We start from the raw sequence: 14234 nt of genomic DNA on the forward strand, positions 1-14234 counted from the left end.
AACAGAATCAGGAGATCATTATATACTTCAACGACGATACTGTATGAGGATGTATTCTGATGGAAGTGGATTTCTTCAACAAAGAGAAGATCTAACTGAGTTTCAATTGATCAATGATGGACAGAAGCAGCTACACCCAGCGGAAGAGAAATGAGTGTGGACTATAACATAACATTTGCACTTTCTGGGGTTGTTTACTTGCATTTTTGTTTTTCTTCCCAGGAAGAAAATCATCTTTCTAAATCCAATTTTTCTTGTGCAACAATTTAACTGTATAAAAATGTATACATATATTATATTTAACATATATTTTAATATGTTTAGCATGTATGGTATTGCCCACCATCCAGGGAAGAAGGTGGAGTGAAGGAAGGGAAAAGTTAGAACAGAAGTGTTTGCAAGGGTCAGTGTTGAAAAATTACCCATTTATATGTTTTGTCAATAAAAAGCTATAATAAGGGGAAAAAATGAAAAAAGAAAAATGCATAGAAGAAAGTTCAGAAGGAAAAACAGAGAAGAGGAGCAGTTTTAAAAGTAATATGTGGAATTTATGATGTACTTTTTGGGGGGTAAGGCAAATGGGGTTAAGTGACTTGCCTACAGTCACTCAGCATATACTTTTTAAATCAAACATTACAAAATAGTGATTCATAGATTCATCTTTTTTAGTTCTGCTATATATATATATGGAAATACTCATTTTGGAATATTTTAGTTGAGCATAAATTATAATTTTTAAATGAACAGAAAGACAAAAGGAAATCAAAGAAAGCTTTGAAAGTTAAAAAATTGAATTTATTATATATTTAAAAGGAAAAGCAAGATGAATATAACAGAAACTGACAGTTTCCTGAACAATCCTTTTTTTCTGTTCTACTTTGTATATATAAAAGCCCAAATTTGAGAGAACCAGGATAGGAAACTCTGTATCACAAGAGTTAGCACAGGTTCATAAAGAACAAATTACTCATCTTTCTCTCCCTCCTTCCCTTCCTTTCCCCTTCCTTCCTTCCTTCCTTCCTTCCTTCCTTCCTTCCTTCCGTCCATCCGTCCTTCCTTCTTTCCTTCCTTCCTTCCTTCCTTCCTTCCTTGCTTCCTTCCTTCCCTTTTTTGGATGGGTTAGTAGACTGGTCCTACACTTAGGTTCTATTCCTATACTTTTATCATTGCATTTCAGTTTAGTTTAGATTCCCCAGAGTTAAGGGACCTCAGAATCAACAAGTTACACTTAGCTGAAATCAGACTCCACACCTCTTATTTAAGAATAAACCTAAATAAATTTGGATGGACATCAAGTGATGAATTTAGGGTTAGGGTTAGGGTTAGGCAACAGCTTTTTAAATCCTATAGCAACTTTTGAAAATAGTCAAGGCAAGAAGCAGTTATGATTTGCCAGTAAGATGAGTATTGATGTTGATTAATAAAGTCCTAAAAAAAAACTAGATTAGTATGTCAGGGGAATGTTATAGGCAAAGAATACCTGGATTTCAGTACATCATTTTGTTTTATCTACAACTTTATAAAAAAGAAGAGACATGAGCTACATAATAGTAACACAATTAAAAAGGATTCAGAACTCAGTGAATAAATAGACCTAAAGAGAGATAATTAGTAGATCTATGTCAGCCTAGACTGAATAGTGAAGCAGCCTAAGTCATTGTTCAACATTTTTATCAATAATTTGGATAAAATGCATATGTAATCTGCTATTCTAGGAGATACCACTGAACATCAGCCATAATTTTAATAAGTCAGAACAATGGGCTAAATCTAATAAGACAAAAACTTTGTAATTCTTATAAGGCAAAGAACCAGAAAGGCCCTCAGATATCATCTTAAACAACCTTCTTTTTTTACTCAGACAAGAAAACTGAGACCCAAAGAATTCCTCCAAACCATAAAGTAGCAGAGCCAGGACAGGAATCTGGATTCTTTAACTCCAACTCTAGTGGTTTTCCCATATTTCTGGATGCCACATATTAGAAAGCACACTGACAAGCCAGAGAATGAGTAAAGGAAGGTGACAAAGGTGGTAAAGAGATTGGAAATAATGCTATACTAGTCAGGGGCAGGAACAAGGAGTATTTGATTTCATCCTGGGAGACAAAACAGATGTCCAAATATATGAACAATTGTTATATGAAAGAGGATAGACAGCAGAACTAAGAGCAGTGCAAATGACCACTGAGTTTCCTTCTCACTGTGAGATTCTAGGAAAGGGACTGACTTCAAAGTAGGGGACAGAGCAATGATGACCACAGTGAGGGTGGAATGTTCAGAGAAGCCTTCTTGCTATTTCTCATTTCTCATTTCCACCACACCAATTCATAGGCTTTTTTGAGATTATTTGTATTTAACAAAAATGACTGTTTAAGAATAGGTCTCCCTATCTTACCAAGCTTGAAAATATTAAAGGTCTCACCCCACAACTGATCAGCCCCAGAGCTTTGACCTCCTCCATTTCCCTGGGCTGGTTCACTCCTCCTTTAACAAGCTGGCTCTCCATTTCAATATCCTGGGGGCTTACTCAATTAGTGCCAAACTGAGAGCAGACAATACAGTCCAGCCCATTATGACTCACACAGACGCCAGCGCTCAAGATCCACTGTCTCAGTTCTCTAGGAGCTGGGATGTGCCACCACAGCTTCCTCAGATACAACCTCTTCTAACAAATGTTCAAGAATTGTACAAGACAAATGGTCTGTTGATTTCTGACTGAAATCAAACCATGAATCCGACAGTACAGATATATGGACTTTTTTACAAGTTATATTAGTAGATAAGCCATATATGGCCTATCACTCTATGCACTTGATCTAACACTAAGCTAGAAACAAAACAGCATTCATTTTTTGTCTTTCTGTCTCTTAAGATTTAGCATAGTCTTTGGCACATGTTAAGTGTTAGATAAATGCTTGATGAATGATAAATCAGGTGATGACTTGCTTTCTCTCAATATAATGGCCTCTAAATTTACAAAGATAATTATTTGCCCCCTTACAAAATCAAATTTTTAAAATAATGAAAATATGGTTATGATTTTTAAAAAGGAAATCTTACCTCTTCCAATTCTCTTTCTATTTGAGTTTTCCTCCTTTGGAACTGCTTTATTGTTTTCATTTCTATCTGAATTAAGCCAATTTCTTTAGTTTTCTGATTGTATTGCCCCTCCAACTCATTAATTTTATAAGAGTAGTGTTCTTGCTGTAAAGAAGAAATTACATTAAGAAAAATTACTGTAGTTTTAAGAGTTTCTAAACAAGTTTATTTCTATATGCATTGACATTTTTTAAAATTTAAGTATTTTCACTGGAAATTTTTCTAAATTGCATTACATTTTAGAATACTTGTCTTATTAATCAGAGCATATTATGAATCAATAATCATTAATGTTCTTGTAAGGAAGTGCTGAGATTACTGAAAAGAGGGATCTGAGGTATAAAGGAAATTATGAGCTACTCATAGTTCAGTATCTGAGTATAGGAATGAGTGCATTGAGGATATAGTGGAAGCTATATATTAAAGGAGGAAATTATGGAAACAAACAATAAGAAAGGAATCTTTCTATACTAATTCTAATGATATATGTTAGGTGTATGGACAGGCATTTGCCAGTTCAGATCACCAAGCTAATCAGTTATTGCTCCATATTTAGAGGCAGTCTTATTATTATTGGTTAAGGCCTACAAGCACTATTTCTATTCTGTCAGAAATTCTAGTACTGATAGAAACCCTTAGAAGGAGTGGAATGGTTAAAAAAAAATGAAATGATGAAAATAGCCAACTTATAGTCCTATCATATAGGTCTTTGAGATCAAAGGTATATTCTGGGAGATTTTGATTTACAGGTTAGGGACCCTATACAAATAATTTAACCATTGTTTGGTATTTTCAATTATCATTATGGGTATCATTTTATATTTTAACATACAACAATAAGAGGACTATAGGAAGATCTTTTCTTAAGAAGGCATATTTCTTCACTCTTTCATAGTTCATGTCTATTTTTCTTTTATTTTGCTTCTAGTTGCCACTTATTCATTTTTGTTTTTTTCAAGCATGTTCTTAATATGCTACTTTTTCACTTCTTATCTGTTACAGGGTCACAAACAAAATGAGCTTGTGTAGAATAAGAAAGGGCAGATAGGTAGCAATGCATATAGAACACTGATTTTGAAATCAGAAGAATCATCTTCATGAATTCAAATCTGGCCTCAGATATTTCTTGGCTATATGACCCTGAGCATGTCACTTAACTTTGTTTGCCTCAGTTTCCTCATCTGTAAAATGATCTGGAAAAGGCAATGGCAAACAACTCCAGAATTTTTGCCAAGAAAACCCCAAGTGGGGTCACAAAAAATCAGAAATAATTGAAAAGAATGAATAACCACAAAGTAGAATAAGAGTCATAGAACCCCAGATTTAGAGAAGGGATTGTGAAGGTCACCTAGCCCAATGCTTTCATTTTATAGATTAGGAAATCAAGGCCCAAGAAGTTAAAGAACTTTGCTAAAGTCACACAGATAAAAAGTAGCAGAGCATGGATTTAAAAGTAAACCATTTTATACAAAGTCAGCTTTCTTTCCACTGACATACGCTGCCGCCTTCTGAATGCATAAAATACATGAATTTTGATTTAATGCATACTCTTTGTGATAACTATTTGTGTTGTTCCATGATTTCTTTTTGTTTGCTTGTTTTTTTTGTTTTTTTAGGAAAAAAACTATTTCAGGTTCTCAATTATGTTCTAGACTGTTAAGACTATGTTAAGACATTACCATTAGAGAAGTAATGTCTTTGTATACAGATTACTCACCAGAATTTCCTTCTCGATATCAGATGTGTCTTTTGCCTCTATTAACTGTTGTTTCAGTTTTTCAATCTATATAATAATAGAAATGGAGACTTATTAAGACTTATTAAGGTGAAGAAAATGTTCTACACTATAATGAAGTAGCCTAACTTTCAAATGCAATTAAAGTCACTAAGTCATTTGTAGAGGATCAAAAAAGTCTGACTTCAAAGAAGACAAATGGATTCTCATATCTATTTCTACATTCAATTTATTACATTATCTTGTTTTGGTCAAAGCATATGATGAAAATCCAGTCTTCTAAAGATACTTATTTAGAAAAAGGATGAGTGTTTTAGTAGGCAAGTTTCTCTTGATAAAGGTCTCATTTCCAAAATATATAAGGAATTGATTCAAATTTATAAGAATAAGAGCTATTTTCTCAATTAGCAAATGGTCAAAGGATATGAAAAAGTATCACTCAAAGGTAGATATCCAAGCTACTTAACAGTGATATTAAAAAACCTCAAAATCACTAATAATCAGAGAAATTCAAATTAAAGTAACTCTGAGATTGCCCACATCCATCAAACGACCAAAACCAGAATATAACAAATACTGCAAGAGTTAATTGAAAAAAAAAACCATTATTTTCTCATGATTCAGTTATTATTCAAAACATTATTTTATATTTTACATGGTAATGGTAATACTGTAATACACTCAAGATTTATGGAAATTTTCCTCCTATATTTAAGGAAGACATATTTCTTTGTTCTCATAATTCATAGCCACCTCTTAGAAGCTAATTCTTGAGAAAAGTCTTCGAATTTTCTCTGAATTACTTAAAAGATGTTTCTAGGATATAATGGAATCACCAATAAGATCAGGAAAAAGTTAATCATTGATGAATGCAATATACTGTATAACTTTTTCTTTCTAGTCTTTGTTTCTTCTGTCTTCATAGAAATCTATGTTAAGTCAATTATCTGCTACATTAAAAATATCTTTCTAAGGCATACAGAATACATAGACATATAGAAAAGAAAATGGGAATATAACTGGCACTGACAGATATAAATCAATACCCAATTATATTATTGGTAAATGTATATAAATAAAGGTTTTGTAGGACACAGAGTATGTGCAAGAATTTTGGAAATAATCATTAAGGCTGATCTAAAATGCCATTTTAGAATCAAACATTCCGAGTTCTATATTCTATGGAGATGTACTGTATGGTTACTAGCACATTGTGGTTGTTAACTAAATAAATAACATCAATATTTATCTCGGTTTTGTAATTCTTTTAAGCTTCTTTAACTCTACTTTATTAAAAATAGGAATTGACTGAAGAAATTGCAGCAGTACTCAGTAACAAAAAAGAAAGGCTTCTTTTCCCAACACTCAATAAAAATGTCAAGCTAGTTAGCATTTTTCCCTATATTTCCAAGATGTTTTTAGGATTTTGGACTTCCTCCTAAAAAACATCAAAAGATGACCTCAAAAATATGGAACTGAGACTTGGTTCTTAATTTTTAGAGCTCTTATTTTAACTTTTGCAAAATAGAAATGTACCCTCCCAAATTATGTAAACAGAGTAAGAATGACAAGACAGTTTTGTATTTTTTATTTCAAAATAAAGAATTTTAAACAATTTATCAATTCAACCAACCAAAGTAGAGTGAAGAACAGCTACTGGACAGCTATATTCAGGCAAAATTACACCAAAATTGTAAATTTTCCTAATTATCATTGTGAATTATCAAATATGTCCTTATGCATACTGGTAAAGAGGAAAGAAACTGTAAACAACTGAGGAGATAAAAAAAAAAAAAAAAGCTATCTAGTAGCGTTGAGTTCTGTGAAGAACTTTTTAGCAAATGCAAGTTAGTCTACCAGCAAAATCACTATGTGCATTCAATAAAATAAAAGTAAGGACAACAGGAGAGATTTGCATTTTACATTTCAAAATAAACAATTTTAAAGGTTTTATCAATTTCATCAGCCAGAGTGGAATGAAGAACAACTACTGTACTGATATATCTAAGCAAAATTACATTAAAAATTGAAAATTTTCCTGTCTCTGTGAATTATCAAACAAATACTTATGGCATACTGGAGAAGGAAGAAAGCCCTAAACAACTGAAGAGATAAGGAAAGAGATATCCTGTAGCTCTTAAGTTGTGTTTGTATATACTGTGAAGAGTTTTTTAGCTAATGCAAGTTAGTTAGTCTACCAGCCAAACAACTATAGGTATTCAGTAAAATAAGATTCAAAGTGTTTTCTACATACAATAAGATCTTTTTCTGAATCTTGTCTTTTAATGTAGCTTAATACAGCCATTGTATCTTTCTCTGTTTTGTACTGCTGCTTCTTCAAGTCTTCATTACATTGTGCCAATATCCGAACAGCCTCACGATATCCATCTCGGGATATTTCTGAGACTTCCAGTTTGGCCTCCCAAAGGGAAGCATTAGCGAGGGCTCTTTCCAATTCTGTTTCCTCCCTTTTTGTCATTTTCCTGAAAAAGAAAAGTTTATCAATAATTACTATATTTTCCTCTATGGGGCATAAATATAATCCTCTAAAATCTATGTTAAGTGTCAAAAAACTCAAAGCTTGAAAATGTCTAAAAATACCACATAGGCACAAAGAGAAAAAAATTAAAGAAAAAATAAGAGGTTTATTTTCAGAAAGAAAGAATTATGAGAGCCTCTGATTCCCTTGTACCCAACAGAATCCCTTGTCCCTTCATTTTTCTTCTTTTGTATTTTACTAATTTATAACCCTGGACAAACTCCTGTAACTAATTTCTACAATCCCAATTCAGGATTTCTGGAGAATGTAAGAAAAAATGAGCCAATTGATTCTACCACAAACACATTCTAAGCCAAGCATTCCTAAGCTTCTTAAATGTCATGAACCTCTGGCAATATGATGAAACTCATGGACCTCTTCTCAGAAAAATGTTCTCATTGTTTGGAGAAGCTATGTGGTGCAGTAGATAGAATTCTGGGCCTGAGGTCAGGAAGACCTGAATCCAAAGCCAGTCTGAGACACTGATAGTTATGCTCCTGAACAAGTCACTTAACTTGTCTTCAGTTTTCTCATCTTTAAAATAAGCATAATAATGATGCCTACTTCTCAGGACTGTTGTGAAGCTCAAATAAGATAAAAATTGGGGCGGGGGGGGGGGGGGGGGGGGGGAGGGAAAAGTGCTCAGTACTTAAAAGTTCTTAGCATAGTATCTGGCATATAGTAAGTGCTATCTATATAAATGTTAGCTGTTAGTATCATTAAATGCAAAAAATAAAATACATAAGATTATAAAGGAAAACAGTTATATTGAAATAGTAATAAAAATATTTTTAAAAATCAAGTTCACAGTCCCAGGTTAATACTTCCCTGTTAGGCCATTTTCCTGCCTCTTAAAATTTAAAACTACATTCCATAACTTTCTTTTTATTAATTTCAGCAGTTTCTGTATAGTGCAGCTATCTGCCTTACTCCTAACTCCTCCCAATCAGAAAACTATGGAATCATAAAATATCAAACCATATTTCTGTATCTTGGAGCCTTCCAGAGGAAGAATTCCTCTCCTCTAGCCTATCTCCATCCCCTTACCTGCGCTGCTTTCTCTTTCGATAAGGGAGAAGGGAAGGGAGCTGCTGCCTCAAAGGTCCACTAGGCTGTCCCAGAGAGCCATCCCAGGTGATGACAACCAACAGAAATGAAAAAAGGCTCATAGTACAAGAGGTAGACAGAAAACAAGCCCCAGATTGTCTCAGTTCTGCTCTTGAGAAAACTATTTAACTAAAAGGACAAACAGCTCATGAAATATGCCGCAGCTTGGATGATTTTACAAAGGCCTGGAGAGACTTCCATGATTGATGCTAAATGAAGCTAGAGCTAAAAGATTGTACATAGAGGCAACAAGATTATGTGATGATGATCAGTTCTGATGGAAGCGGCTCTATTCAACAATGAGAGGATTCAGGACATTACCAAAGTACTTATAATGGAGAGAGCCATCTACATCCAGAAAGAGGACTATGGGGACTGAATGCAAATCACAACATAGGATTTTCACTCTTTTTGTTGTTGTTTGTTTGCATTTTGTTTTCTTTCTCATTTTTCTCTTTTTTTTTAACTGATTTTTCTTGGGCAGCATAATTGTGGAAATATGTATAGAAGAATTACACATGTTTAACATATGTTGGACAATTTGTTGTCTGGAGTAGGGAGGGAGGGAGAAACGCTTGGAATACAATGTTTTGCAAAGGTAAATGTTGAAAACTTTGCATGTGTTTTGAAAATAAGCTATTATCATAATTTTTTTAATATACCACTGCTTCACCATTAAGCTTAGAATGAAGAAATTGATTATCTATTCTGAGACAAAAAAAAAAAAAAACTTTCACAGAATTATCTCAAACCATTCCTAAATCTTTATAGCACACTTAGGCATTATTTACAGTCATACCATAGCAAAACAATGGAGAAAAGACTATCTAAACAAGTCAGAACATGGCATAGTGAAAGAATTGTGAAAAGGAAACCCAAAACTCTAGGAGAAAAAATCTATCCCAGCAAAGCAAAAGGAGGGACATGAGAAGGAAGAAGACAGACATCTTCGAAAGAAAACCTACCTTCTCAGCTGTCTACATGAACATTATTCTATTTTCCTACATATTAAGCTCTATATTTTGAGTTCTAATCTAAATCTCCAACTGTCTGTGCAATATTTCAAATGACAATGATCCATGACTACTCTGAAGGACTTATGACGAAAAATCCAATTCATACCCAGAAAAGAAATTGATTATGTCTCAATACAGATTGAATCATTTTAAGGGTTTTTTTAAATTGGAGTGGAAGATCTGCATTTTCTTTCAAAACATGAATTTCATGGAAATGTTTTTGCATAACTTCATATGTGGTTTCTTAATGGGGGCTGAGAGTGGGGATAAAGAAGAGAATCTGAAACTCAAAAGTTTTTTTTTAAAAAGTAGAAATAACCATTTCAAATGTAATTGGGGCAAATATTAAATAAGAAGAAAAAGTATTTTAAAATTTTTTAATTTTCATATATATAATAGCTTTTTATTTTTCCAAATATATGAAAAGATAGTTTGCAACATTCACCCTTGAAAAACCTTGTTTTTGTCCCTCTCCTCCCTCCTCCCCACTCTCTTAGACAGCAAGCAATCTAATATAGATTAAACATATGCAATTCTTCTAACATATTTCCACATTCATCATGCTGTACAAAAAAGATCAGATCAAAAGGGGAAAAAGAAAACACAAGAAAAAACAAGCAAACAAACAACAACAACAAAAATGAAAACACTATGCTGTGATTCACATTCAGTCTCCATAGTTCTCTCTCTGGATGTGGATGGCACTTTCCATCACAAGTCTACTAGAATTGCCTTGAATTATCCCATTATTGAAAAGAGACAAGTCCATCACAATTGATCAGCACATAATCTTGTTGTTGCTGTATTCAGTGATCTCTTGATTTCACTCATTTCACTTAACATCAGTTCATGCAAGTTTTTCCAGGCTTTTCTGAAATCCACATGTTCATCATTTATTATAGAACATATACCATAACTTATTCAGCCATTCTCCAATTGATGGGCATCTACTCAATTTCCAGCCACTACAAAGAGAGTTGCCACAAACATTTTTGCACATGTGGGACCCTTTCTCTCCTTTAAGATCTCTTTGCGATATAAGCCTAATAGAAACAGTGCTGGGTCAAAGGATATGCACAATTTGATTGCCCTTTGGGCACAATTCCAAATTACTCCAGAATGGTTGGATCATTTCACAAGTCCACCAACAATGCATTAGTATCCCAGTTTTCCCACATCCCCTCCAACATTTATCATTATCTTTTTTCTGTCACCTTAGCCAATCTGACAGGTGTGTAGTGGTACCTCAGATTGACTCCTCAGTTTTGCCATATTACCCAATCAGTTGTCAAATCTTGTAACTACTGCCTCCACACTATCTTCCATATTGACCCAACTTACTCTAATCAGTTGGCTACTAAGTTCAAGGCATCCTCTCTTCATGACTGAACCACTGCAATAGTAGTTTCTATGATCAAATCAGTCAATACTTAAAAAGAAATTAAGGCTATTCACTAAAAGGTCAAATACTGAAGCTGAATTTTATTTAAATACTTTGGCCACATCATGAGAAGACCAAACTCAAGAAAAAGATCCTAATGTTGGGGAAGAATGAAGGAAAAGGGAAAACAGTTCCAGTTGATGGTTTGTCTACCATCATGGAAACAATGAACTTAAGATTTTGAGAAATAGTGGAGGACAGAAGGGCCTAGTATTCTATGGTCCATGAGTTCACAAAGAGGGGAACATGACTAAATGAATAAACAATAAAACAACAATATGGTCTTTCTGCTTCAAATCATATTTTTTTCTGTACTTATTAAATTCCAGGGGTTACCTATTAGCTCTTAGATCAAATATAAGTTCCTCTTTTTTTAAGCCCTCCATGACTGAGCTCCTACCTTTTTCAACTATATCATATACATTACTTCCATTCCCAAATATACTAGCTGAATTGGCCATCTTGCTGCTTTTCACATGACTCCGCATGCTGTTCCCAAGCCTTTGCCTGAAATGCTCTCCTATATGAACTCCATCCCCTTATACGTCCTCATTTTCTTCAAAAGTCTGCTCAAGACAGACATTCTACATGAAGTTTTTCCTGAATACCCCAGCTACTACTAGTGTTCTGCTTTCAAAAGCTGGTGTTTATTTGTATCCATCTTGTATATACTTATGTGTTGTGCATTGCTTGTCTCTTGTCCATACTTATCACTTGTCAACCAGATAGAATATAAGCTTATTAAGGATAGAGACTGTGTCACTTTTGCCTTTGTGTCCCCAAAGAATGCTTGGCACAAGGCTTACTGCCTGCCTGTTTTAAGCCATCTCTACTATATCTGCTATATAGCTGATTTTTGATATAGATCTCTAGTCTGGATATTCTTGGGAACTCTATTTCCCAATTTCCAAATGGGTGATCCAAAGACATCTCAACCTCAATCTGCAATAAATCAAATTCATAATCTTCTCCTCAAAGCTATTTTATTCTCTTAACTTTTCCCTATTTCTGTAAGCCATTCTCAAAAGTTAACCAGTCTGGGATTATCTTTGACCAGTTACCAGGTAACTAATGATAATGTAATGATACATGAACAATATATATCATCAAGTGATTTATAATTTGCATTTTAAAAACTTATAATTTATATTATTAAAGTTTTACCATAATTTAACTGAAATAGTACAAATATACAAGAATAGCAATGGTGAACAATAAGTTATTTCAAACCTTTTCATTCATTTCCTCACTGGTTAATTCTTAGAGTTTCATCTATATAAGATACACTACAAATTCAACAGTGCATGGAAGTAGTGCTGGACTTAAATTCAGAAGAAACCAAGGTTTGAATCTTGCCTCCAGCATTTACTATTTATCTAACTTTGGGCAAGTGAACTAATATTCTCTACGAGTATTGGTTTTCTTATTAATAGCGTTTTTCATTACAAATCCTTTGGAAATGTCTTAGAATTCAGGGGTCCTCAAACTATGGCGCGGGCCAGATTCAGCAGCTGAGGATGTTTATCCCCCTCACCCAGGGCTATGAAGTGTCTTTATTTAAAGGCCCACAAAACAAAGTTTTTGTCTTTACTACAGTCCGGCCCTCCAACAGTCTGAGGGACAGTGAACTGGCCCTTTATTTAAAAAGTTTGAGGACCCCTGTTTAGATCATTTGATCATACTGATCACAGTATCCAAGTATTCACAGTTGATCATCATTATAGTATTGCTGTTACAGTGTATAGTATTCTCTTGGTTGTGCTCACATCTTGACTCGAATTATTCCACTTTGCATCTGCTGCTCTGCTTGGTTTAAGCACCCCACATCATGATATCCCTTTATATATCTCCTTGCCCAAAGCTCCACTTTCTGACCCCTTTTGTCTTTTAGAATGTAAACTCCTCGAGAGCAGAGACTATCTTTCTTTTTATAATTGTATTCACAGAACTGAGCAGAGTTCATCTAAGTCTTCCTAGGTTTTTCTGAAACCATCATGTTCATCATTTCTAATAGCACAATAATATTCCTTCACAATAATATACCACAACTTGTTCAATCATTTCCCAGTTGATAAAACATCCCTTCCAAGTTCTAATTCTTTGCCCCCACAAAAGAACTGATATATTTTTTTATACATATAGGTTTTTTTTTTCCTTTTCTTTGATCTCTTTGGGAAACAGACTTAGTAGTGGTATTGCTGGGTCAAAGGGTATACACAATTTTATAACCTTTTGGTAGAGGGCCAAATCATTTTTCCAATTGGTTGGACTAGTTCACAGTCCCAGCCACAGTGCAGGGTCTTTATTTTTCCACATCTCCCCCAGAATTTGTCATTTTCCTTTTCTGTCACGTTAGCCAACCTGATAGGTGTAAAGTTCTACATCGCTTTTTTTTTTAACTTGCATATCTATAATTATTAGCAATTTAGAGCATTTTTTCACATGACTATAGATAGCTTTAATTTCTTCTGAAAACTGACTTCATATACTTTGACCATTTAACAACTGGGGAACAGCTCTTATTTTTACAAATTTGGCTCAGTTCCCTAGATAATTCAAAAATAAGACCTTTATCAGAGAAACTTGCTGTGAATTTTTTCCCTCAGTTTCCTGTTTTCTTCTTAATTTTGGCTGCATTTGTTTTGTTAGAAAGAAAGGAAGGAAGGAAAGAAGGAAGGAAAGAAAGAAAAGAAAAAGAAAAGAAATTAAGAAAAGAAACACCACAAATTTGTATATCATCCTAGTACAGGATGTATCATATGCCATGTACAGGATGCTAATATTCTCTATGGCATTTGGATTTTAAGATAGATGTTATCTAAGAAAGCACAATCATCACTTCTAAACTCACCACTATGCTGTTAATTCAAGTCTTGCTTGAAAACCAAACCCCTTCTAATGTCTTCCTGTACAGAGGACAGAAACTGGACTCTTGACTCACTCCACTTTCCATCTGCTGCTTAACAGCACAGAACAAGATACCCTCTCGTGTGTCTCCCTCCCCATTCCTCCACTTTCCTGACTCCATTTGTGTGTTAGTTCAAGCTCCTCAAGGACAGGGACTATCTTTATTTTTATTAATTACTCCCAGAGCTTAGCACAATACCTAGTATACAGTAAGCACTTAATGCTATTGGATTGGCCTAACCAACCAGGAAATCCAATAGAAAAAAAATCATTTGTAATTTGTTTAGTCCATGTCAACCCAAGGATACAAATGAGAGAGGACCAGGAATGCAGCCTGCTGGAATTTAGAAAATGAACAAAAGGGCAAGACAGGTCCCAGGTCCATAAAGA

General features: G+C 34.1%; 1 protein-coding gene across 1 annotated transcript in view; it reads right to left on the reverse strand.

Annotated features, from left to right (window-relative positions):
• The window catches only part of BBOF1 (basal body orientation factor 1), an 81238-nt gene that overhangs the window by 63779 nt on the left and 3225 nt on the right, over positions 1-14234 (reverse strand). Inside the window, exons 2-4 of the mRNA XM_031952536.1 lie at positions 7089-7317; positions 4817-4882; positions 3061-3204 (exon numbers count right to left, since the gene is read on the reverse strand). Of these exons, the coding sequence (XP_031808396.1) occupies positions 3061-3204; positions 4817-4882; positions 7089-7317 (439 nt within the window). The remainder of the gene's footprint in view (positions 1-3060; positions 3205-4816; positions 4883-7088; positions 7318-14234) is intronic.

Source organism: Sarcophilus harrisii, chromosome 2, assembly GCF_902635505.1.
Source record: "Sarcophilus harrisii chromosome 2, mSarHar1.11, whole genome shotgun sequence".
NCBI lineage: Eukaryota > Metazoa > Chordata > Mammalia > Dasyuromorphia > Dasyuridae > Sarcophilus > Sarcophilus harrisii.